Genomic DNA, 27,301 nt, shown 5'->3' with positions numbered 1-27,301 from the left:
GGAATAATCTACACTTTTAGCACAAATCTTCACACAGCTGGGTAAAGGGCAGACTGACAGAGAGAAATAGACAGAGTGAGTGATAAAAAGACACCGCAGTGTGAGCGGAAATGAATAGATAGTTTCAATACCTCCACTTGATTAGACACCCATGGGAGCTGTGTGTAGGATGGTGCTTGTTAGACAAAGTGGGGACAGATGAGGGACAGATGCTGCAGCTGGAAGCCAGCCTGGAACCAGCTTCCTGAGTCCCTCCGCTCTGTAAGGGACTGTCAGCTGGTAGTCATCCAGGCCGGGTAGCTCACCCTCTGCTGCCCCTTCTCCCTGCTCAGTAAGCGTGATCTGTTCTGGTTGGGCTCAGTTTTAATGGCTGATTACTCATAACACACTCGAGGAGCAGCATGGCCGCTTCAGAACAGTCCTCCACTCTGTAAAAAGCTACGGTTGGGATAAGCTCTTTCTACTAAATGAGAAGGCATCATGTGGCTTCAGAACAGGTGAATTATTCTTTGGCTCTCAGGCAGCACACCTGCTGAGTAGATCACTGTCTGGCAAGGCAACTCAAGATCTGTTTACATTAGAAATGCCACTTTAATTAAGGCTGCAGAAGCCCTGTGGAGGGGGCTTTCTCTCTGCTTGATTAAAGTAGTTAATGGACAGAGAAGAAGAGATTGCTTCTCTACCTCTCACTAAAACAGGAAAACAGCCGAGGATAACTGACCGTCCTGTCTGTGCTGAACCTTATGAGTCCTCAATAATCACTTACATGTATGTGTATGTCTTGTGTCTCACTAGGTAAAGATGTGGCCACCAATGTGGAGGTCTACTGGCCGGATGGTCGATCTTTGGCCCGGCCCCTGGAACCTTCAGACCTCAACTCGGTGATAGAGATCCACTATCCAAGAGACGAGGAGGAGGTCACTCCTACAGCAGAGATAGAGGTGCAGCAGAGCTCCAGAGCAAAGATAGAGTCGTATTTAAAGTTGAACAGACTGTGCCACTTCTTAAAGACTTTTAAAAAATGGGTTGTGCATTTAATGGTTAAATCAGTTTGGGAACAATCAACTATTAGGAGACTAAAGATGTTAGGTTTTGCTTAGGGGCTATAATGCAGCCTTTATCACTCTAACCTTACGACGGGGGCTTTTTAAAATGTGTGCGCTTACTTCGTCCTGTCTCAGTTTACTTGTGCTGAAGTTGCATCCCTAAAGGTGTAATAAAAACAATAATGATACCTCATAGTCTGCCATTTAATTCTAAGATAAGGGTGATCATTAAGAATAATTGTATGCTGATTGCAACTCTGGAACACAAACAGTTTAGCACAATGTCATTACTTGTTTAACCCCAAAATAGGATTTTTCTTGTTTCTAATATACTGCCTGTGTGTTACAGTGTGGTCATGGATTTGCTCTGAATGAGAACGGCCGGTGCACAGGTAAGTTTTATATATATATATATATATATATATATATATATATATATATATATATGTTTTTGTTGTCTCCTCTCTGCTTCTGTCCTTGTAAAAAATAAAGACAAAGTGTGTTTCTTCCACTCGCCTCCCCCTCCCTCAGATGAAGATGAGTGCACCCAGTTTCCCTCTATGTGCCCGTCTGATCGCCCCGTCTGCACCAACACCTACGGCAGCTATAAGTGCCGCGCCAAGAGAAGATGCAACCAGGGCTTTGAGCCCAACGACGATGGGTCGGCCTGTGTGGGTGAGTGGTTCGGGCAGAGTCAGGGTAGACTTAGCTGGATTACAGAGATCAGGAGAACAAAGGTAGCACGGCCAGAGAATGAGATGCCTTAAGCTGCCTTAATTACTCTGCTTTTTGAGTAAAGGCTTAAAGGTGCACATTCCTCAGGCCGTGTCCCCTCCCTGGACCCTGCTGTCTTGCATGACCACCTCCCTCATGTGAGTGTGCTCGCTCAAAGCCACCAGAGCCTCTAAAAATGGAGGCTGAAGAAAATGTGCATAAATGATACTGAGGTAGTAGTGTAATCAAGGAAGTCCACAAAAAACAAAGTTTAAAAAAACTTCATAAGCTCTAGGAGATCTAGTTCAAAAACAGGTCAGTCACACCCACTGGATATCTGAGAACCTTCAAACCATTCGAACCCAGTATAAAGACAGTTCACAGAAACCTTGATGACTACATTTTAAGTTTAGATTAAAAACAAATCTTGAATACGTTGATATGATAATGGACATAAGACTATGTTACGTTGTTAGAAGACTCTTCACAGTGCAGTGGTCAACTTTTCCCTGTCCTCTGTTCTGCTTTTCTCTGCAGCCCAGGTGGCTTACTTTGGAGGAACGCGGTCTTCTGGGGACAACAAGTGGTCAGGCTTTTCCCTCTGGGGGCTCTCGGTCTGTGTGCTGTCCCTCATCTCTACCCATCTGAAGATTGGACTACTGTAGCTGTTACAGCCTTCTGCCTATCACAATGCTCTCCACTCCTAAAGGGGAATGTACAGAAACTCTTGGAGAAACTTAACATGAAACATCTACTTCCTTCTTCTCCTCTGTGGATCTCTGCTATGGTTTTTTTCCACCTGTTATTTCCAGTCTAACCCCTTCCTCACTGCTGCTATGTGTCACCTCTTGGCTCCCGGCCCCTTCTGGACTGTAAAGACACACACAGGGAGCATGCTCGCTGGGAGCTACGGGGTTCAGAAGTAACTGTGTCACACCCGCAGAGCCCTCACGTCATCACCTGGCACTTATCTTTGTGGGACCTGAACTGAGGCCAAGTCAATAAGTGAAGCTGCAGCACATTAACCTCTGCACACACAGCAGACAGATCTACTGGCTGCAGAGACCACAGTCATTAGAGACACGCTGAGGCCCCATCTGCAGCTTAACAATGCCACTATGTTAATCCTTACAGTGTCACTCTCATTCTTATAATGGGCTAACTGGGATGCTGAGAAACAGCAGGTCTCAGCGCTTTAGGTTCTGTGTTTGTTTTTGTACGTTTGTGTGTGTGTGTGTGGGTGTGTGTGTGGGTGTGAGTGTTTGTCGTATCCAAAAAGGCAGTTGGGTAGAGGAACATATGCCAGACCATCTGTCTCCGATGGTTGGTAATATTTTGTTACCTATGAATAGAACAACAGCACAGTGATGAGTAAACACAAGTGTGTGTGTGTGTGTGTGTGTGTGTGTGTGTGTGTGTGTGTGTGTGTGTGTGTGTGAGCACAAACACAGGCAGGAGCTAATTAAGTCATGTAAAGAACGGGCGCCATGAGTTCAACGTAAACCGTTCACAACTGACTGACACAAATTTTAATTACATGACACTTGATGTAGACGTTTTGAATGGACATTGCCATACCATATTTACTGCTAATATTATTTCTCAACTGAGTATGTTGCTTATTTTCCTGCTGAAATCAAATAATCAAATAATGAGCAGGTGACAAGAAAAGGAAGAAAAACTCACAAAATGTGGATTCTTAAGCATGTTTTTCAAAAACAAAAGTATTGGTCTTAAGAAATTACACTGTCCCTTTAATGTAACATCAGTGACTTCCAATTGTTAGAGTTGAAGCACAGTGGCTTGAAAGTGCCTTTATCACATTAATAACATTTTAAAACTGTGAATTGTTTGTGACAAAATGAAATTAGACAGGACTACAGCGGCTTATGATTCATATGTGTCTCTGTCAACTAACTAGCTTTCATATCCTGCTTATGACAGTCATTCCTAACGCTAACAAACTAAATAAGTGACAAATATACACATTTTGAAAAATGATGTCTAAATATTTGATTTTCCTTAAAAAAGTTAGAAAAAGCAGTTTGTAGGAAAATGCAGTTGGTGCAGCGGTTTAGCTCAGATGGTAGTGTAAGTTCCCCACAAAGAGCGTACAGTCCCCATCAAACTCTTTGCTGCTTCGACTCCTAGTTAGCAACTATAGGGCGCATTTCATCCCCCACTTCCTCTTTTCCCATATTTCCTGTCAAAAGGCCACACTCAAAAATGCAATTAATCACATAGTTCACAGGAATATATGAAATATTTTTGATCGAAAAGTTGTGCAAAACCAGACGGCCAACGGTGTTTTGCTTTCTCATTATTCTGTAGAGGAGCACCAGCTCTCCTCTCAGCAATCCCAGTGTACAAACTACGCAATGCAACCCCAAATGTATCCAGTATAAGCCCACGATCAGTGTCTCAGCAGGAGATAGATTGTTCTTTGAGACTTGGCCTGTACAGTCCTCCAGAGGTAGAGGCCGAGTGTGTGTGTGTGAGTGTGTGTGTGTGTGTGTGTGTGTGTAACCCTCTTTTTTTTTTTTCACTCGCTGAGGGAAACGTTTTATTTTTTGGACTTTTTTTAAAAATCTGAAACCTCACACATTCCATTTAAGAAAGAGCACCAACAACATCCCTTGACATAAGTTTGAGTGCTCTAATGAGTTGGACTCAGACCACAGATGCCACCTGTAAATATCAAACATGTCCACTGAGATTGGGAGACTGGACTTATTCCTCTCGGAGAGGCATCGGAGCATGAAGAACTAATAAACAAACGATGATGGATGTGTTGAGGCAATTAAAATGACTCACCATGGATCTGTGTTGGATCCACGTTGAAGATGTTGTCATGCTTTTCTGTGTAAGCCAAAGAATCTGTGGAGGGAGAGTTACAAGGGGTTCAGCAAGATCATGTTGGCTAAAGGTTGATATTTGAATATAACTGCTCAGATATGTTCGATCTACAAATACGTCAAAGAGGATCAACTGAGGTTGCTGACAGATGTTATTGTAAAGACAAAAAAGACATTTTCTATAGTTTCAATCCCACTCTTGAACTCACAGAGGACTGATAGCTCACAGTTTGCATGAACACTTAGATCAACACATGGTTATAAAACCTGCACGCTTTAAAAAAGGACAAAGTTGTTTATGACCCCTTTGCCCACATTCTCCTGCTTAATCACAGTCTTAATAACAATGTAGTCATTTCATGTCCAGCACATGCTTGTGTGAATCCACTTTGTATCTTTTCCTATAAATGTGTTGAAATAGATTGTAGCATTTCAGCTAATTTGGAAGTTTGTAAACAGAGAAAGGAAACCACAGAAGATTGTTAGCCTCTGGAGATCTCATACTGTGCATATGTGTACATGCAATGTGCAATCAAATATACTATGTACTGAATATAATGTTTCCACTCCACACGCTCAAAAACGCACGGCGAAATCTCCATTTTTTTTTACACAAGACTCAATTCAGATATAACCTTTTGTGTGTCCAGTCAAACTGGAGTTTATGGGAAGCCTGAGGTAATACTGACGGAAATAAATGAGAACGAAGCATTCACAGTGAAGAATCGCATCATTAAAAACAACACTTCAGACATGTCTGGAAGAAGAATTATTAGAGGAAGTATTTTGGGGTAAACTGAAAGTATAAAACAACAGAAAAGAAGAGAAATGACACGATGTAATCACAATAACAGAACAGTCTAAAGACAAGGTAAGCTTAAATCAAATCCACTCTGTGATTCTTTAACTTTGTGTCATTGAATGAAGTCCAATGGACTGTAGGAAGGATGTGCCGAGTGTGTGTATGTGTGTGTGTGTGTGTGTGTGTGTTTGGCATGTTCACTGCCGCTGCATTGTTTGCGTCCCAGAAGCTCCAGCTGTGTTTCTTTCTGCTGAAATGAACTGCGAGCTGAGATGTCCCTGTGAAAAATAAAACCTGGAACACAATGCTCAATGTGTGTGTTTCAGGGGAGTTTGGACCACTTTGTGTGTATGAGTGTGTGTGCGCGTGTGTGTGTGTGCAGGCATGTGCTCCATATGGAAAAATAATCTAAATGCTTTTTTCTGCCTGGACTTGAAACTACTAATCCCTTAATCAAACCTCAAACAGCCATTACACAACATACACACTCCATGAACGTTCACAGAAAATGACATGGGATCAGATATATAACGACATGTTGAGAAAATGTTTGTGCTATACGGAAATAACCTGGAAAAACAGAGCGGAAGGAGTTCAGATCAAAAAGCTGAGGGAATGTGTATGTGTACATTACACATGCCATTTTATTTCAGCTGCAGCCACAGAGTAGCTATGTTTATTTTATCTCAGGATTTCTAAAATGTGCTCTTGACGCTAACTACTGTTTCAGAGCTTTCTGAGTAGACTGTTGTGAGCAATCTCTCCATGAGTCTGCAGGCCAGAGGAGAGGAGGCCTTGTTCTAGTAAAGTTAAGGTTAGTATATCTGTTTGTGCTGGGAACATTTCAATTGAATTCTAACATGCCTGAAAGCCAATAAGCTAACTTTTGATCAAGTCATTAACAAGCCAAGAGTTGGAGTAAAGGCGGGCCTTAAATCTCCTGGCCAGCTGTCAGTCAAATCAGCCACTGCTCTGACCAAGACATTTTAATGACTCCGCGAGAGGTTCAAGTCCGGCCTGTGAATCCACTCCCGCATGTCATTCCCCACTCGTTCCCATTTCCTACTCTACCCATTGCCCGATCAAATAAATGCAAAAATCCCCCCAAATGAGCTACACCGCACCTTTAACATTAGCAACATATCTGAAGGGTTAAACGTTTACAGTCTAAGATGCCGTCAATTGTGCTCAAATGTTGCCTTCAGCGCTGCATTTGAGAGAGGTCAAGAGGATAAGACGCAATGCATGAGCTGTCAATCACACTGAGGTTTAGAGGATATTCATGCCAACAACAACAGGCAAGGCAGCTGTGGGGTGGATGGGCCGCGCCTTAAAAGAGAGTCTAAAAAAACAGTGTAAGCACAGTCAATCAAATGTGGCTAAAATACAAATGTGGCAGTTTCACTATGTGTTACCGCTTCATCATTTCAAAGGATTATTTGGCAGTATGATTATATAAGTAAATTAAAAGAGAAGCTAAAAATCAGACAAAACATACATGAACAAATAACCCAGAAGTCTTTTTATGAAGGTAACCCTTAAACACAGCAAATGTTGATAAATGTTTGTTGGCGCTGGGTGAGTGTCAGCAAACATTAGTACCTAGTTTTAAGCCTCATGAGACCATCACTAGGGTTAGCAATTTTATATGACTCAATTCCTGTTGTTTAGGGAGCAAATCAGTGTGTTTAAATCATTTAGTAACACAGGAGTCGCTAGAACAGAATATAGATATGAACATCCTCTAAAGTCACTACAGGCCTGACTTTTCTCTGAAGCATGGTCCTGTGACCATGTTTGATGCATTAAGCACATGCACAGAATTATAAAGTTCACTATAATGACTGCTCTCTGTGTGTGCCAGACACTGCAACGAGCCAAAATGTTTTTGGAACAGAGGCAGAGGTGGGGTTCTGATTTTCTGTCATTTGTAGGAATAAACATTTTAACCATTAAATACAAGAAGTTACTTTTTTGGAGAAATGAAAGCCTGTTTTTTTATGTGTAGAGAGCAAGAAATAAAAGTGCAGGAAAAGTTTTGAGGAAGTACACACACAGAAATTGTAGTGCAGCCAAAATTGAGGAATTAAAAACTTGGAATTTCAAAACAATTGAAGCAACAACTTGTGGCAGGAGGCTTTAAAAAAGGAGAACAAAGGAGGTCTGTGTAGACGGAGAGAATAGCTTGTTAGTGCAAAAGTGACCTTTTCTGCCAGGTGTTGAGATGTTTCTTCACTCCTCTGCTCCGTTTTTAAGAAAATATCAGTTCACTCTCACAGTCTCCACGTCTGTGATCTTCACTAAGCCTCGATATGAGCCAGAACTTTATCACTAATTTTCAGCCTTATGAGCAGGCCATGATTGATCCACTGCACACTTTATAAAGGCACACACTCATGCTCACACATGGAGCTGACTGCTCTGCAAAAACAAGTAGTTCCCAAAAATATTTTACCTTTAAACCTTTATGAACGTTTTTTGTCGTCAGTTTGGGCTCTGCAACAAGCTGTTAACACAACGCTGAACGTTAAAAACAGTTGACATTTTGGTTACACACAACTTGTAAGAGAAACGTTTGCTGAGTGACTAATGTTAATACTTTTGTCGTCCACCTGTTTTGTGTTAGTGTTAGTACTAGTATAACATTTATGGGTTTATGTTATACAATAAATAGACCTATAATGAGAAAGTGCAGTAGTCTTTTTTATACAGCGTATTCTACTGCCACCAATCAGCCAATGGTCTTTTTTTTTAATCCAGTTAGCACTTTCTTCACCTGCTGTAAAGTCAATGAATTTAGGACTAAATAACTAGATTCATTGATTTAAAACACGTTTCTCTGTGAGCCTTTTTGAGCCCTACCATCTTACCTACAGAACATACTGTACTTAAGGATGATAATAGGACTTTGTCCTATTATGAATTTTCATTAAGAAAAAGTGCATATAACTTATAAATTGAACATTGTTAAAAAAAAAAAGTTAAAATAATTCTCTTTTAAACCAGCTTCATCAGACACTTTATTCATGTCTTGACGACAGTTGAAGCTCGACTCCCCAGGCTTTGAATAGTAATCAGCTTTGAGAAACAATACATGAATCAATTAATAAGTAAATAATCGGATGCAAACACATAAATAACATCAAGATAAGATATAAACTCTTCTCTCTCAGCAGCACAACCGAGGGATTTCGTTGATGAGGGAGTTCCCTTCTTGTCATCTGGAATTCGCTTTGTTTACACAAACATCATGCAGCATTAAACATCAATGCAGTCTTAGTCTCCTTCAAGCCCGACCAGCTCGAAGCAACTCAAAAAGGCTGGTGCCAGAACTCTACATTTCCTCTTCACACTTCAGGAAGACATCATATCGCACAATGAATAATCTTTCACATAACAGTTTCACATACAAACCGGGATACACTTTCGACTGATAAGACTTTCTGCACTTTCAGATACAGTTCATGATAAATATTTGACATTGTCGCACTGATATGGACTACATATTATCACTCGTCCAAAGATGTGCTGGCACAGAGGTTATCTTTACAGTCAGCATGATGGAGCATCAAGGACATAAACCTGTAGTCATATCTCAATACAAATCTTTTGATAAAAATACATTTATTACTTTGCCATAGACTTTGTTCCTTTGTCTTTACTTATTGAAAGAACAAGCTACATTAACTCCTTACATTTCCCACACAGTGCTTCTTTTTCTTCTCAGTCTTAAAGGATCAGTTCACGTCATGGCATGGCATTGCAGTATGTCCAATGAAAGTTGAATTGAAGGAGGGGCGCCGGTAGCCTAGTGGTTAGTGCACGAGCGAGACCAAGAGAGGTCGCGTAAAAGGAAAATTTGGGGATTCAGAGTCAGGTGCTTTAAACCTCTTTCCAACATGGACATCTGCACCAATGTTCACATCAGTGCATCCATAAATGTAAATGTTTTGAGTTTGGGAAGCAATGAGCACCAACCAAACGACCGATGTTAGCAACACTTTAGCTGCTGGAACCACTGAATATGTGAACTTATCCTTTAAGACCTTTCAACTTTGCATTTGGCACTTTTAGAGCTTTCCCCTGAGTGTCATCATCATTATCATCAATCATCTATCAAACTCCACAATATACCTATATATTGTTATTATTACTAACAATATCATAAGCTAGATCACGAATACTTCAAATTATTTTGGACAAAGACAAACAATGTCTTCATTTCACAGAAAACACTACTCAGCAGTTTAACACTGTAAAAGCTGCTCCATCACTGGATGCCCAAATCAGAGAGGTAATGAAAATATCAAAAATCTGTTTAAGGACTATTTCTGGGAAACAGTGATGTTTGGAATAAAATAGCGTAATGGCATTTCCCCCCACAACTTCTTTCCACCCCACACACTAATAACCATTGACAAGCATGTACAATACTGCTCTTCTCCTTTACAAAACATACTCATTGTTTATTTCTTTATACATGGTCCAATGAGCTCCTTTGCTTATTGGCAGTGTCAAGAGTCATATTTAGAGTCAGTTTTTTTTCAGTCCATCAGCCCCAGGTTGGGTATCCATTCCACTGGGATGAAACATGAAGGCATCAAAAAGCACAGGAGGCCGAACACAAGCACAACTGAACTCAACTGCTGTGGTGAAAAAGTCTCGGTTGGTTCATCAAGGAAGTAAATCGTCATGATGAAAATAAACTATCAACTAGATGGAAGGGATTCTTCAATGACTTCGCAGTAAGTAGTTTAAGTCCAAAATGACACGCTCTGGTCAAAGTACAAAAGGCTGGTTGGAGGCAGGGTCTCTGCTGAAGGTTTTGCTGGGTGGCTGCTGAAGAGGTAAACCACTACACTTTCAGAATGAACATATATTTAATGGTATGAGGGCGAGTACACAGGAAATAAAACTAAAAATGGCTGAATAACAAGAAGGGAAATATGGCAACAGAAATAGAACATGCAGACAATGAGGCAGGGCTCAAGTGTTTTCAGGAGGTCTCGTCTTTTCTAAGACAATGTGTGGGTGTGCTGTCTCCCGGCATCAACATTTTTTGTCACATAATGATCATCTTTTGTCTCGTCAGCCTCCAAACACACACACACACACACACACACACGCGCACACACACACACACACACACACACACACAAAGTTAGCAGTGTTTCCCACAAAGACAGAAATGCTCCTCAGGCTAGTCTGTCTTTCGTGTATTGAAGGTGTTTGTATGGAAAAGGTGGCTGCTGAATATTGATGTACTGTAGTGTGAAAAATTAATGTCATATAAATATTTTTATTTCATGTTTTCAATTGTTTTCTTTAGACTAATTCCTTTGAGATTGTCTCTTAGAAGTGCAGAGCTTCCCCAGTCTGACCCTAGAGGGAGCTATAACTGCTCCACTGACAAATGGAAAAAAATGTGCAAACTACATTTCTGATAATGCAGTATAAAAGATGGCACTATTTAACTCAAATAATCTTCGATTCTTGACCTTGTTGTGTTTGTGTCAGATAATTTTTTTTCTAAAAATCTAATTTCCATTATTTCTTGTTTATTTTCTGATTAAAAATATGGAGAAAAAATAACCTGCATCTGCAAGAAAGCAAAGACAGACTGACTATTTGAGGTTCAGGTAATAAACTATATGTGGGCAGCTTCTCCTGCACATTCCTGTCATTAACACCCGTACTGGATAACATACATCAAACAGCTGCAGAGATAACAACCCACACTGTTTCAGTTTCTCAGGAAATGTTTCAGAGTGTTCAGATCTTTTTAAGCACACTGATCTGCACTCTTTGACGTCTCCCTAATGATCCAAACGCTTTCATCTCTCAGCAGATAGGACTAGGACTGATGGCACTGACACACGAGACATGTACATACAACCAGGCCAACTGGCTTGATCTTACATATCCTGGCTTATTTTGTGTTCCCAATGAGCTGAGACCACAGAAAGTACTGTCGGGCTTGGTCGAGTCCATCTCTGTGTCTGCCAGAATGTGTGTGTGCTTGTTTGTGTTTGTGAAGGTGAGCATGGCCAACAGTCACTGGGGTGTATACATGTGTGTATCAAAAACCTTGCATAAGTATTACCCCCGTTGAACTTTTCCATTTGATGTCTTGTTACAACTGCATGTCTATGCTTGTACATTTCATTTAAGACAGGTTCAGTTTGTTTTACAGACTTGCCTTTTTGAGATCTAGCCTCGCTTGTCCTTCTAATATAAATGCATTATGTTTTGCAACCAACAGTTTTTTATTGTCTTCAGCCTTTAAATGAGACGTTTGTAAATGTTCTTTCAGGGGTCTTTTACAATGTCTGCTTGTATTTTAAAGTCAAGCATAATAAAGAGGTAGCGTTTGAGTGGTCTGATATGAAATCAAATATTAAGTGTAAACGACGGTTTTTAAGTTAACCTGTGCATCATACAGTCAGTCAGCTGTAAACCATAGACTGCCAATATTAAGGACGACGCCTGAGTGAGGTCAACCATCTGTTACTGCAGGGGGCTTTGTAGAGGTATCGAAGGCAGTCCTTATGCTGGAAATGTTGTTCCACCCCAACTTTCAGTCAACCTAACGACAGGCTGAGAGCAGGAGCTGAGGCAAATCTGACAAGTTACACCACACCTGCCTGTCGTCAGGGCAGCTCCACACCTTATTGTGAATAATGCGTATCCTTCTTAGAATCAAAACGTTTAAGTTTTAAAACAATTCCCCCCCATACAATGTGTAAACATGTTCATTTGTGCTGTAAAAGCTTTTTTGAATGGTTGTGTACGTGATTTCAGGTGATTCTGCAGCCAGCATCAAGTGGACACAAACTTAAAAGACTCTACTTTAAACTTCTGCATGTACTTCATCTTCATCCCTGAAAGTTTCCGTTGACTGTAAACCCAATGAACGGTGTTTTAACAATGTCTACTGTAACACTGTAAAATGTGAAAATTCAATTGGTGTGAATAGTTAATGTACTGTATTCATGTTTGTGCATGTACTTTGGCATTGTTGTATGCATCTATCTGTTTTCATCTATTGTACACAATATAAAGATTTGTACCTAAATGTTTTGTTGCTCGTACCATAATTGTTTTTTTTGTTTGTTTTGGATATCTGATCAAATTGTGCTTTTATGCTCTGGCGAAGTTGTTCATGAAACTTTACCAACAAAGACATTGAATTGACTTGAATGGAAAGATCGAGAGAGAGAGAAAAGAGAGCGTGTAGGAGCGTAGTGACCTACAGCTGTGATGTGGATCACCAGCATCCACTGCTGTGAATGAGAAGAATAAACAATTCAAGGTGCTCTCTGTTAACCGTTTGATACTGAAGCCAAATGCATGTGAACAGAGCGTAGAACCCAATGGTCCCACTGCGGGCCCAATTTGCCAGCATTCAGAGCAGGTTGACCTCAACCACCTGACATGAATGCAATCATTCAGCGAGACTGGAGAACACTCAGTCTCCCAGGAGGCTAGTACTTTTCCTCCTTCTACATTTCAGAGCTGCTGCACAGACTTAAGGCTGCCTCAGTAGATACACATAGTGACAGTGACCTCCCTGAAAACAATCAAGCATTGATGTCAAGTTAAATTAAGCTGAAGCCAGCTGAATCAGCTTTAAGACAGAGATGGTGTGAGTCATGGAAACAGGCTGATGGATGAGAGAGAAAAAAAGTGAATGGAACAATTGGAACAGGAATTATGATGAATAAAGTAAAGTAAAGGATATTCCCTCATAGAAACTCTGGATGTTGGCTTGTACATTTGTCTAGCGTCTAAGTTTAGGGTTTTTGTTGCACTTGTGTTTAATCCAGTGTGTTTGTGTACGCCAGCTCCTGTTCTCAGGTGGCAGGGAGAGTGTGAATGCTGTAGATCACCTCCACGCCTTGTTCTCTCCATTCTTCTTAGAACCTCGTGCTCTCATGTTTCAGCATGCGGATGTTGGTGAGTGTCCCGCTGCCCCTGTGGTGGTACCCGTAAGCCTGGTGCTGCCCCTCCAGTCACCGAGCGCTGCCTGCCGACGACATGGTGCTGCTGGGACTGGAGCTGCCCGAGCCCCGGTCCTCAAACAGACTGATCTCTAGCTGCAGACAAAAATGAGTCAAGGAACATAATGAAAGAGACAGTTTTCTAACACAGGATGCATAAAGTGCTCCAACTTTCACAACTCATTTTTCATCCCACAGTTTTGTGTTCTCAATGTTTGGCTGAACCTCCATCTCATGAGCTTTTCTGCACTTGGAGAGATCAGTGCTTGAATATTTTCTCCTTCTCCTCCGGATATCCAGTTGCTCCCTCAGTTTATACTGCTTATTTCTCAACATGTATTCATCTCTATGGAGCTCCAACTGCAATAACATCTTGTTTTGACTGTGATCAAGTCAAACATGTTAATTAAAGAAATTGTTGTAGCATCTAGAACAGCTCATAAAAGAACCAAAATAAATATGTTAGTGCACAAACTACATGTTTAAATGGAGCCATTGACGGGGGACAGGCAAATAAAGTCATTTCATTTACTTGTTTACAAACATGAGGTCCCAATGGCCAAAGCACTCAATATCTATTCAAGTAATGGAAACGGCCACAAAGTGTTGTCCAGTATGGTTGAGTATGCCAGCCTATGCACCAATCAGCCCCGAGGAAATGATCAGGAAATGTAGTCTCTTCAATACAGTAACCTTCACAGCAAGTTAACTTGTATTATTGCTGCAACTGGCAACTACGTGTTAACCAAGAGCTGTTTACAATTTTACAAAAGCAAGTAACTATACTGCTGCATTAGCAGAGAGTCTAATGTTAGTAAGAGGCAGCAAAAAGTAAATAATTTGAAAATTCTTCACAACCAAACAAAATGACTTTAAACAAGACAAGACGCAATAAAATGGTAGAAAGCGCTTCACATTAATACAGGATTGCTAGCATGCGAATGACTATTTTTGTTGAAATCTTTTTAACTGCACAGGTACTAGGCTAGTAAACTGAACCGAGCAATATGCAGGTTTTGTATCAGTCCCACCATAGAAAAAAAATTATGTCTCCACGTAGGACAAATCTTTGCACAGGAATGTGTTTATTGGATTCCGAAAAAATAAAACGGTTCTTGTAATACAAGACTGAAAGATCCTGCCAATAAAGGAAAACTGATAGAAGTAAGACACATGATTTTGCTGTTCTTTAGAAGAAACACGCCTCTACTCGTCTACCTAAACAGAGACCATATTGTAGAGCATTCTGCTGACTAATACGTGTTGGAAATTTGTTAGCCCTGTGACTTGGAGCCGATCCTTAACGTCAGCTTGGGCCAGGCCTGTGTGATGGTCTACTGGACACGCACTCTCTCCCATGAGGATCCTTTGCTGGCAACGTGACATTTCAGCAACTCAACTTTGAATGTAGGTTAGTGATCTTAAGAGTAACAGATGTCAAAATTGATTGTGATACAACACCTAGTTTTGGAATGATTAAACAGAACAAATAGTTTTCGCAATGTAAAAACATTTGAAGTGCACAAACACCTTGGGCTGATGAGTCATCACATCTTTCTACTCCTCTCTTTTAAGATTACATTTGACAAAGCATGAACGCTGTTTTCAGCCCTGCCCTGCTTCCACTTAAAGTCTTCTCAAGGGCACAGAGATTGGGAAATGAACAGCTCCTCTGCAGCAGCTGGGGTTCAGGTTCCCTCATTCATTCAAGGACACCTTAAAGGTAGTGTGTGAGCAGCAGGAGGTGTTTCTTGTTCATTAATTTAACACAGATGTTTCTCGCAGTTGAAACAACCCTAACCTGGGTGATGTGACTAATGAAGTCTGTATTTTAGAAACTCTTATCTACTGGTACCACCTATAAGTCTACTTTATTGTACACGTCTGAGCCTCATTTGACCATTAATTTATTTCAAACTTCAATCGGAAGAACAGCAGATGAATGAAGGATACAACCCTCATTCCTCGCTCTACAGGGTCCGTAAGCAGCAGACCTCTGGGAGCATAGATCTTCTCGTTCTGCTCCTGTATGTAGCCTGATATCTTCTTCAACACCTGGAAGAAATCAGGGAAGATAAAGAAGGGTTAAAAAAAGACAAATGTACAATGCAATTCCAAATGGTAATCCATTATTTGTAAATTACTTCCTAAAGTGCAGGTTACACTGAACATAAACATACAAGAGGGTAAAGATTGGCATAACATCTTCTGGGTGGAAAAACTAAAAAATGGAAGAAATCATTTGTGGTCTTTTGTGCAAAGTAAGCATGTGGCATGTGATACATATTCTTTTCTAGTCATTGCCCATTTTTGTTTTTCCTGAACATTACAGTCTAAACTCAAAGTAATTCCATTATACTGTAAGTATGGCAGTTATTTTTATACATAGTTCCAAGCCACTCATGTCAAGCAAAGCTGTATGAATTGAATTACTCGAATTGACGAGCCGTAGCTTTTCTCTTTTTGAATTTTTCCATTTAAAGGCTTTGGTTCCTAATTCCAAACATGGCTGTCTCAGGCTAAATGTCATGCCTTGGTTAACTGTCTGCGCCATTTAGAAACTCTCTCAAATGTGATGGGGACAGTTTCTTAAGACTGTTTTAGTAAAGAATCTATTTTCAGTCAAGCAAGTGAGAATTGCTTCAACTGTGCAAAAACAGACCACAGAGCTGCAGTGAAGTGAAGCTGAGCACCAAGTTTCGACCCCACTTTTGCACATGAATTCAGTAAGCACTGAACTACACACACAGTTTACCCTGGAGATTTGAAGAGTGTTTATTAAAAGTCAAGCACTGTGATGTTTTCCCAGGTTGCAGTTGATAGCAACCAAATGACTGCTGACTGATGGATGGTGATGCTAAATGGTTAGATGTTAGCCGGAGTGGCATCATTAGAGCAGCTTATTTAGCCTCAGCTATGCCTCTGTGGACAGTAACAGAGCCGCTGTGCCATGCCTCTCCTAAACTCTGCCTTACCGTGTCAATCAGCTAAACCACGCTCCACTGGGACTCATGTACACTGAGGGAGCTGTCAGCACTCAGGAAGGAGGAGAAACCCTTTTGCATATCTGCGTGACTGAGCTAGAATGTCACATTGTTGTCACTTAAGACTGAAAATAACAGACTGGAATATAATAAACATTTTACATAGCAATCTACATGAAACCAAAATATTAGGATTTTTAACTGGTTATGAGAATGGCTTAATTCAGTTTATTTGATTCATGAAAATAAAATAGGCCATCAGAAATGTGTCAGTTTCTATATAGTTACCTTAGGCCTGTTTATAGCGTTTATAGCCTGCAGATCAAAAGAACCTTTCATTACATTTGACCAAACAGGATGAGCAAAGAGGTCAGAGATAACTGCTTAACTCACCACAGAATGAAAGTTCCTGAAAGCTGCTGGAAAGAAAAGTCTCTTTTTTTCCAGCTTTGTTCTTATTTTTGTGGGTTTGGCATTTTAGGATAGGGAACACAGTGACATGACTAAAATTCAGTCTTAGTGGGTAAGCTACACAAGCTGTTGCTATTTGCAGTTAAGATCCAGAAATAAAGGTCATTAGGACACATCACAGCCACAGCACTCTAAACTATATGTTAATACCTACAGATTATTTAATATCCATGTATTCTTATTTTTATTTTACTTCAGTGCAATTTTGTTTTTGTCTTATTAACCCCCTGATATAGTTTTTATTTATTTATGCATTTTATTATTTAATTACTCAAAGCAGTTAACAGAGGTTTTTTGCACAATGACAAAAAGACTTATTCTTTGTGGTATGCTGTATCAGGGGTAAAACAATGTTTTCATGAACTACTAAACTTTTCTATCCAACATGAAATGGCTCACATCCTTTTCTTGAAGTTAACTTAAGGTCAGTTCAGCACTTTCTGCCTTCAGAAAAAAGAAAACAATAGAGAGTGAGCAACACACAGAGAATCACTCCTCCGGCAGGTCAAAGGCCTGTTACAGCTGCAGGCACAGCTGCTCATATAGTGACCCCTGCAAGTGGAGACTAAACCACAGAAGAATGCTTCTTTCTTTCTCCCATTGTAAGAGGAAGAAACAACATTTGAAATACACTGTCTGGATAATGTTACAATCAGACATGAGGTCCCTCTGTGTAAAACAATGTAAGAAGCCATCATTGGGCAGCGGTTAGCGTCACCGTGCTGCTTTTAATCAGTCAGATCTATGTCATGTAAGCAGAATACAATCAGTGCTTGGCTTGGAATAACGACAGTGTATGCACTAATTCCTATACGCAAAACAAACTGTGTCTTTTGTTCAAAACTCCATCAAAGGCAACCAAATATCACAGAGAGGAAGCGGAGACCCACAGAGCCCAGCCCTGACTAATGGGGTTATTGTTGTGCAGGGAAAAGGCCAACCGTTTCGCTGCTAGCAAGCTCTCAGGGCAGCTCAATCCTCTTCAGCGTAACAATATGACAGTCAAGTACACAAGCTGTACCCCTTTTGTGTTGGTATGTGTGTGTGTTGGCCCTGTTGGCAAAAAAAAAAGCCTTTGTGAGAGTGTTAGAGTATCGCCTAAGAAGCAAAGGTGTCACAATCTGTTTCACATGCATGTCACAGGTTTGTGTTCCTCTGTTAGATTACAAGATTTCACATCAGAAAGTGAAATTTAAATGTGTGTATTCGTATGTTGGAGTGAGTCCCATACGTGGAGCCACATTCTTGAGAATAACAGAAGAAGGAAATAGATGTAGGGCACATACTATTGCGTGAGGGAAGCTTTATGAATGCTTTGTGCACATGAATCTGTTCTGACATGCTGGGAGCAATCAGTGTCCTTTGATAGGGTGAGATATAAGCATCAAGGGTTTGAATCTGCACACAGGTCCATGCTCACTGATGTGTGGAAACAGCATCGACTTGGGTGGGTGTATTTGATTATTGTGGGTCATAATGTCATTCAGCCAAGATGTGAGTGAGTTGAACATGTAAATAAACAGCTCTCCTGTGGGGCTGATAGCATCGGAAAGTCTCAGTAGAGCAGCACCCAGCTGACAGGGAGATGAAAGGAACTTCAGACTGGGACATTTCTGCACGACTTCAACACTGCAATAAGTCCTTTTGTGCTTCTTGGTCAAGCTTCCAGTCCCTCTGTGCCGCTTTGATTAAGAAATGTTTGCAAAGTGCAACAAGACGGAAGAGATGAACGTTGTGGGTGACAGAGATCAGAAGACTGAGGCATGCTGGGACTTCTTGCTACACTCTAGTTTATTCTAAAACACCGGTAGGTACTTGTGTAGTCACAAGGGAAATAATCAAAATGACTGTGTATGCTTCTGTGTATGTGATTGTGTTATGTATGCCTGCCTACTTGTTCAATCTTGCAACAATGCTAACAGAGGCTTAACCACCTGCTCTTTCTCAACATGGACATCTTTGTTGCGCTTTAGGCAAATGTGGTGTGAGAGTTGGCGTGCCAAGCTTCGACCAACGCTGCACAGGTGTGGGCTTTTGAGGTGTTTCAGATCAGGATTTTATCTTTGATTTTGTTCCCCTGTGTGAAAGGGCAGCTTGGCCTCAGAGACCCAAAGTATGTTGCAAAAAACAACTGAATATATTTGTGGATGAGCCAACCTGCTTTACTAAACATTGAAAAAGAGGCTACTAAAAAAAGTCGTTGGCGGTTTTGGAGATTCGGAAAAGCAGCTGTAAATAAATACTAATTGAGCTGTAAACTCAAATTGTGTGTCAGTTTCACAGCTGTTACTCATTTTGTGAAATCCTCAAACCTAATATGAGCAAGAATCAACTCCAGAGTTTGGAGAAACCCACTGAAACCACTAAAAAGATGTACAAAAATATTAAAAGATGAACAAAAAAATGATCTTTATCTGTACAAACTGCACAGAGACTAACATGCCTGTCAATCAAAGAGACTTCAGGACTCTTTTTGTTTATTAAAGCTACACTAAAGGCAGGGTCGGTTTTCAAAAACTAATATGATTTTGAGAGCAGCATTCTCTCAGTCCTCTGTCTGCACCCACCCCCTCCCCTCTCTATGCACAAGTGCCATTGCTCAGGTCATGTTATAAGGCATGTGGGCTCGAGCATGGATCGGTAGAGAGCAAGCAGAGAGACAGGAAGGCATGGTTGGTTTATAAAAATGGAAGTGAGTGGAGACATTGGTTGAAGTTTTTGCAGGCTTACAACTCTGCCTTTAAGGATGAAACAGTTTCAACAGTGTGTTCTCACATTGGTCATCACCTCCGCTGATCTGATGTTACTCCTGATTACTGATGTTTATGTTTGATTTGTTCTGATCTCAGAATTAACATTATAGCTACCTCCTCCATTTGTAGTTTACACCTAACACATCAGGTAGTTGTATATGGTGTAAACGGTCTGTTGTGCCCTCTGCAGGCATGCGTCACATATACTCAAGTACATTTACAATTACGCTCATGAAGCAGTCAGTCGCTGCACAAACACACATTGTTATTAATAATAATGATTATATATTGGTTTTATATACAGTAGCGCTTTTCTAAACACCCAAAGAAACTTTGACAATAAAACAAACAACAATCAATAAACAAAACAAAAACAGAAAGTTCATCTCCAGCCTTAAAATGTGAAAGGATGTACGGGAGGTGATTGATTGATTACCTTCTCATAGCGGGTCTCCATGCAGAGGAAGATGATATACGCTGTTGCACAAGCTAAACATCCCTCCAGGTACGACTGACCTCCGATTTTTTCAGCTTCCACATAGTAAGAGTTCAGGGTCTTCACCGTCTCCTCAAGCAATGTTCGCTCAATCTACTTGCAAACACAAACACAAATCCAGGTAGAGATATGGAGGCACACACACACACACACACACACACACACACACACACGAGGACTGCAGGAGCGAAAAGTGTTCTGGCATAAGTGTGGGAGCAAGCTGTTCAGCTATAAAAACGGCTTGCCAAACATACCAGCTGCATTCTGCTCAACCCAAAATATTCCTACTTTATCGAACAATCCATAAACACACCTCACCTGCAGAATATGAGGAAACTCGAAACTAAGATGAAACATTGGACAAAGGTGTGAAAGAAATGTGCAGTGGTCTGATCGAGACCATTTATCATGAGATGCAGATTCTATTTCTTCTCGTCTGACTCCCTCTGTGTGTGTGTGTGTGTGTGTGTGTGTGTGTGTGTGTGGTCTGTCAGCTTCAGATCCTTAAAAACTAGAACATCTTAAGAAAAGAAAAAGCCCTACAAAACACCTCCACAGATGCCAGCACAGCAAAGTAAAAAGAGCAAATTTGCACCTCAAATGAGAAGCACATTCCCCCAGTGCCCATATTAAGTGTGAAAATAAAAGCATTGGGGTTTCTTTTGTGTTTTTTTTTCTTTCTGCAGAGAATAAACAGAACACATTTAACATATGATGAATAAAGCTGTGACACTAGTAGAGTTATTCTGCGCTTGTCTGCTGAGTTACTTAGAGGTCACACTGCAGAAGTTTGCCTCTATCTGCATAATGTTTGCATTTCAGATAGTTTTTCATGTGTTCGGCGATAGGCAGTATCTCAGTACATACACTTCTTGTTATTTAGTAGTAGGAATTTTTGTCTTTAATAAATGAGTTAAAAATAATCACAAGTTTAGCTTCAACACATTTAAGGGGAAACTGTTTTATCACATTTGTTATCATTGTTTCAGCCATCAAAGTATCAAGTGAACTTTGAACCCTAATAAATATGACAAAGACCCCTCTCTGCACGGTTATGTTCAGGAACGTTAGCTTTAGCTTTAGCTTTAGAGAGCGACAGGTTCACGGCCACTCCACAGGAAGAAGTTTGTTTGTTGTGTGAGTTCATGTAAATGAAATACAATCAATAATAACAACAGACAGAAAAGATAATTCCTCTGTGGAGCCGTCAGTACATATCACACAAGACAAATACTAAATATTTGTTTCTTCCATTTGAGTGAGGAAGGCTTGTGACACCTCTGCATGTGTTAGCACATGAATGGCAACGTCCCTGTAAATCTTCAATCATTCACCTGCATTCTTTTATCTAGGCTCTCCCCTCGTAGTGTTTGAAGCCATACTTTACCGTCACTCTCACTGTGTTGGAGTGTGGGAATGTGGATTTCAGGTGATGTGTCATTTTGCTGTGAAATTGCACTTGGATGTCTGTGTTTGTGCTCACCCTGTTGTCCAGCTCTGAGGGGAACTTGCTCTGGAAGCGGCAGACGGTGCCTTCGCTGTAGTCTCTCTGGATGAACACCTTCGTCACCAGCGATGCATTGTGCCTCAGCTCCTGCAGATTATGGAACTAAGCACAGAAAAGAGGGAAAGCACACAAGTTATATAAAAAAAAAAAAAAACAAGCATATTCGGTTCTTGAAAATCACAGTTTTTTTTTATAACAGGTCGAAGTTGTAGCTTTACATAAGATGCAGATTATTTAATTTCTTTGAACAAAATTGCTGCCTAAGCAAAAACCATCACACTAATTGTTTCTGACAACTTTACTCTCTTTTACTCAGATTCTGCTGATATACCGTACAGTCCAACTGAGGTTTTGGCTGATCTTATAACTAAAACATAATATTTAAAAATATATTTCTTTCCAGATGTATTAAGTCTTGCCAGTCCTAGGTTGTTTATTTGCCGAACAGTAGTGGTACAAAAGGGCTACACAGTGAGGGAATTGTACTATATTACTACATCAACAGGAGCACAGTCCTAGTTAGAGTTCTCACTACATTCCTCCTACATCAACAGGCCCAATAGCAGCAATAACGAGCACTTTAAAAGAATCCTCTTCACAGCACTTTGGTGCTGAGTGGTGTATTTTACACCCAAACAGGCTTCCCCTGAGGAGCGCACAGCAGCAAGCAAGTGGGCCAGTGCATCTTGTCCCCTGCTGCTCTAAATTACTCCTCTCAAGAGTACGGCAATTAGAGATGGAGTGGGAGCGTGGAGGGAGATTAAGACGTGAACAAAAAGGTGGAGGAAAAAACAGCAAGAGAGGCATGAAGCTTGCTGTCACACACACGATGTAAAAACATTTTTTTTTTACAAGATGTGTTCAGCATTAGGACAGAAAAACATACTCATAACTGTAAAGGTTAGCTTGCTACAGAGGGCTGCACAATTAATCACAACTTTGTTGCAATATAGTAAAAGCATTTGCTATGTACAGTACACATCGCAAAAGTCTGAACTAAATTCCAATAAATAAGAAACAATATTTTATCAAAACAAAAAAAAAAAGCTTTCTTTCTTAGTATGAGTGCACTTAAACCATTGGATGGAGGTCTGAGTACACTGATGATGCTGTGCTCTGTTTTGGTTGAGTAGATGAAGCTGAACTACCTTTGTATTAATTGCTGCCAATTTACTGGATTTCAATGGAATGCACATATTGTGTAAAACAGGAAGAACAGAAGAAAGTGGAGGGTTAGCTAATCTAAACTCTTTACTTCTGTTTCATTTATCACAATATTGAGTCATTGAATCACATATTCTTCTCTTTAAGACTTGCTACTACTGTGTCTTTATTGTGAGATCAAGCAGAGGTTGTGGTTACGATGTTACCTGGATGTAGAAGTGAGTCATTTTCATGTGAGCAGACATGGGACAGTGCCAACCTTTCATCTCTATATAGGGTATATCTCGCACAACCAGGAATAGCATTCACGCTGCTATTTCTGTCAGCTGGAAGCCAAAATCATCTCAGGTACTGGATCTTTCTGTCACACAGAGCTTTTTATATCCTTCTTCTTGCCTTCTCAGTCTCTCCAACACTCCCCCTCTCCTCTCTCTGCGCTATCTTCGGGCCATCATGATGAACAACAAGTCAGACTATAAATAGAAGCAATTATCAGCACATGATCGAGCATCTAATCCAAGTAAGAATCAGATGGCTGAGAGTCAGGTTCATTAAGATTATATCAATGAGAATGTGTGGATACACATGCAAGTAAGGGATGCATCAAGATCAAAGCAGTATGCTCCACAATCTGTTGAAGATCAATAAATCACATCTATCTATCTGCCCTGTAAGCAGAAATACACGAGGGGAAAATACTCGTCCTGCATTCAACTTTCACTTGCGCTTCTGCTTTACTTTAAAAGGCAGAAAAGTCGTCAGTTGTTCAAAGTAGGAATTCAGTTTGGTGCCAGATGTAAAGCTCTTTGGTCAGGTTTTGGATTTTTGGGGGTTTTCATGCTTTGAGGTTTGTTCAAAAGGGGAGGAAGAGAAAAGGGAGTAAGTTTGAAAGAAAGTAGAATGGTAAGCACTGAAGATAAAAAAACAAGTATGAACATATTCAAGCCAGGAAACTAATTCGATAAAGACACGGGAAAGAAAGAGTGGAATTAGGAAAAAATTATCAATAAGAAGGAAAATATAAGAAGTCCACTAAAGACTGGGGCACAGATAAACAAACGAGGAAGAAAGAGGAAAGCTGATGTTAAACTCGATACAGGAAACGTTGTTTTCCAGAGCTATGCAGGTCAGTGGAGCTTCATGGTGTGTTGTGACCTCTGCCTTACATCATGATGCTACGTTCATCATGTAGCTCACAGCTGAGCAAAGCAGGCAGAAGCCATGAGTCTGTGAGGCAGAGAATCAAACACAAGAACTATTTATTTTATACTATGCAGGCTCTGCATACTGATTGTACTGGATTTGTGAACTTGTGTTTCAACTTTAAAAACTTAAAAAAAAAGACTTGTGTTTCGACATTTAAACATTTAATTCGATTTAAAACGCTTCTTTAAGAGCTAAACACTTTTTTTCTGAAATCTCTCCCTAATTAACCAGGAAGCTTGTAATGTACCCCTTTAAAAGTCACCTACAACTGTTACAGTCCTCCCACAGCTATTCAGTTTGATAGCAGAGGACATCATCAAGTATTTCTTTTGTTACGTGTCGTTGATGTTACTGGCAGAGTGTCCTTGTCTGAGTCCATTTGAGCTTCTTAGATAAATGTTTTCTGTTGGCAGAGTGCTGATGTTTACTTTCCTGGGTGGGAGACCAGGGTTCAGGTCCAGTCTATCTATTACTGAGTATAAATATAGCACACAAGCAGACAGCGATGTGAAAGTGTCATAGAGCGCACAAAGGAATCTATTAAGAAGACCTGCTTGTTGTCGAGCTGTCTGACTTTCTTCTTCCCACACATCTAGGGCTTTTAGTTTGGTAAATTGTTTTTGCACATGGTTTAAACACAGAGATTGAATAGATAAGAGGGAACATAAGTAAAGATGAAGGGCTTATCGATGGCAGAGACCAATATAATGGATCAAGTGAGCAAAAGATTGAAAACAAATGCACGAAACAAAACACAAACAGTGCCTTGTATAAGCTGGCTTTGTTAACATTCTAATTAACAACCTTTGTTAAAACTGTTTTTTTAACGTTTGATTAACAAAGAAAAGCTGTAAAGACGCACGCTATTGTATTTATAATTATTAATGAGGGCACTGGTTGCGCCTGCTGAGGTTCACAGCAAAGCACTCAAAGACGTCAACATTTTTTTGCAGTTGCTAAAAAAAAAGAAAAAAGATCACAACTTTGAACATTTTTCTATCATACCCTCCTCAATACCCTAAGGTTGTTTTCTCCCGCTCAGATCTGTAGGTCTGTGTGACTCTCATTGCCCTGACATGTTTCCTACTTTAGTCACTCCAGCTTAAGGAATACATAACGACAGCATGGGTGAGTGCTGCCAGTGGGCAGATGCTGCAAAGGGCATACAGTAAATACTCACAGAATTATGTTTCAATCTCGTACTTTTTCCTTTCTGTCAGCTCTCTCTTTTCATCTCTTTGTAATAAAACTGTTTTTTTTTACACTGGTAGCAGAGTTAGTCATGTTTACTGTCAAACGGAGGGACCCAGAGGTCTATAAATCGTTGAGATCAGACGGTGTTGAATAAACAGTCACATTTTCTGACATTTAGATGGAAGATTAGTGACTGTGGAACCAATGCAGGATTTTATTTTATTTTTTTCGGATAAAAGTGGTGCGTTGTTTAAAAAGAGAGCTGATCCTGTGCCTGAGCTTCCACACATTAATCGTCAACAGTGTCATACTCCATCCAGGGCTAGCCTTAAGATCAAGAGGAGGATCTGGCAGGAGTGGATGTAATGGATCCAGAGAGCAACCATGCAGCACAAACAGTTTGCAGCATGAGCAGATCACTTTGTATGTGCTGACTCTTTATAAAATAAAAATGACTTCTAATATTAAAGTAGATGGGGAAAGGGTGACATAGAGAAGAGAGAGAGAGAGAGAGAGAGAGAGAGAGAGAGAGAGAGAGAGAGAGAGAGAGAGAGAGAGCGAGCGAGCGACAGATGGATAAAACTATGAACAGGAAGCAAACTGTGCAGCTCATCTCAATGTCCAATCACTGACGGTAACAAACTGCAGCAGCCTGTCAGCATTAAATATGCCATAGATAATTGATGGACTTGGACATAAAATCTGTCTTGCTTCCACACACTCTACGTTTTTCTGTGCGTGTGCATGTTGTGTTTGTGTGCATGCATGTGTGCGTGTGTGTGTAATTGATGGGGCTTGGACAGGGACGTTGGCAACCCAACAGAGGGAAATCAGGGCTGCTCTGCCAATGCCTTGCAGGCTCAGGAAGAAAAAAAACACACACTCACAAATCTTGCCTGGCACACTGTCCACTGCACCTTTACCTGCTGCATCATTATGTCGTAATTATAACTTCACTCAATCATAAATGAGATTCTTTCAGGCGTATCTTACATCCAAATACATGAATAAACAAATAATGTATGCGTCCCACCAAGGGTGGACGCTGTCCTCTTTGATGAGGTCATTATTATGGTAACTAAGGCATTCATGGCTTCATTACGGAGACATCACCAAGGACGCATAGAGGTGGCATTGAGGAAGACATACTGCTGGCCTGAGAGCCATCAGGCATTACTGAGGCTAAAAATACATCAGCAACACTGTTGATGCTGGGGGAACAAAAAACTGCAATTGTGACATAGAATAGTAACAGGACTTTTTGTTATTGTCTCAAGGAGCTTGGTGAACTTTTTTTTTGTCAACAATCATGTTAACTGCATTTAGTGCAGGCATGACAAGTCCCAGATAGATTAGTATGGAGTATCAAACTTATTCAAAACGCAATGACTACATCTTGTCAAGCTTATTCAAAAGTATACCATAGGGAAAGAGGGGATGTCCCTGTCCATGGTGCTGACTTCTCCATCACCATCATAACTCGTATTAGTCTCCTGAGCTGTGTGCTCTTTCCAGATTATACACATCTGTTTTCCTCACATTTCCTAACAAAAGCATTCAAATGAAAATAAAAGAGAAAAAATGGTCTGGAGGTATCAGTCTGCAGTGACAGAGCTCATGAACAGTGCTGAAAGTAAGTGAAGCTCCTGAATGAAAAAAACATCTCTTAGAAAACGTTACGTGATCCCCCTGTTACATTTCTAATCGAAGCAATGTCTACTTGACACGTCTGATTTAAGGTGATATTCAGCATAGCCACAGGAAGATACAGACACCAGAGATTCAACAAGCAAGACACTGAGTTTACAACGCTGCTCCTCTCAAGCTGCAGTCCTTTTACAAAAACAGGTGCAGAGTCATGTTTCTGTTCCTGTTGACAGAACATACGGAGAAGGCAGCGAAATAGACCCATTTCTTACCTCTGTCGCCATATTGCAGTAACAGGGTGAAGGATCTGTCCCGTGCTGAAATCAACAACCGTATGCTCGTGCAGTGTGGGACAACGCGACTTCACAGCCTGGCAGGAAAACTGGAGGCACGAGCGAGCATGCACGTGCTTGTGCGCGAGCGAAACCGCGCGCGAGCATGCGAGTTTTATCTCTGAACTGA

The 27,301-nt window shown here is 40.6% G+C and overlaps 2 protein-coding genes across 4 annotated transcripts in view; one reads left to right on the top strand and one right to left on the bottom strand.

Moving 5' to 3' along the window:
* Nucleotides 1-27,301, top strand: part of crtac1b (cartilage acidic protein 1b) — a 66,839-nt gene that overhangs the window by 18,172 nt on the left and 21,366 nt on the right. The window contains exons 12-15 of one of the 2 annotated variants that reach the window (XR_013780716.1): nucleotides 796-941; nucleotides 1,396-1,438; nucleotides 1,578-1,721; nucleotides 2,298-4,252. Coding sequence is in view for 1 of the 2 variants with exons in the window: in XM_079362753.1 (XP_079218879.1) it covers nucleotides 796-941; nucleotides 1,396-1,438; nucleotides 1,578-1,721; nucleotides 2,298-2,425 (461 nt within the window). In the remaining variant the exon portion in view is untranslated. Of the gene's footprint in view, nucleotides 1-795; nucleotides 942-1,395; nucleotides 1,439-1,577; nucleotides 1,722-2,297; nucleotides 5,723-27,301 lie in introns of those variants that run through there. The other variant, XM_079362753.1, reaches the window with a different exon arrangement.
* On the bottom strand, nucleotides 838-27,219 carry LOC306835941 (golgin subfamily A member 7B-like). 2 transcript variants are annotated; one of them, XM_079362755.1, is made up of 7 exons: nucleotides 27,112-27,219; nucleotides 21,605-21,730; nucleotides 20,062-20,214; nucleotides 15,371-15,472; nucleotides 13,307-13,513; nucleotides 4,575-4,637; nucleotides 838-924 (listed from the first exon to the last, which is right to left on the bottom strand). In XM_079362755.1, the coding sequence occupies exons 1-5, from the start codon at nucleotides 27,121-27,123 to the stop codon at nucleotides 13,430-13,432; spliced, it is 477 nt and encodes a 158-aa protein (XP_079218881.1). In that variant the 5' UTR covers nucleotides 27,124-27,219; the 3' UTR covers nucleotides 838-924; nucleotides 4,575-4,637; nucleotides 13,307-13,429. The 2 variants fall into 2 exon arrangements, with proteins under 2 accessions (XP_079218881.1, XP_079218880.1); XM_079362754.1 differs by lacking the exons at nucleotides 838-924; nucleotides 4,575-4,637 and adding an exon at nucleotides 8,424-12,260 and having other exon boundaries at nucleotides 12,361-13,513.

This window comes from Symphodus melops (genome assembly GCF_947650265.1).
Source record: "Symphodus melops genome assembly, chromosome: 15".
NCBI classification, from domain to species: Eukaryota; Metazoa; Chordata; class Actinopteri; order Labriformes; family Labridae; genus Symphodus; species Symphodus melops.
The sequence above is the reverse complement of the archived record's forward strand: the minus strand, read 5'-3'. Positions and strand labels throughout refer to the sequence as shown.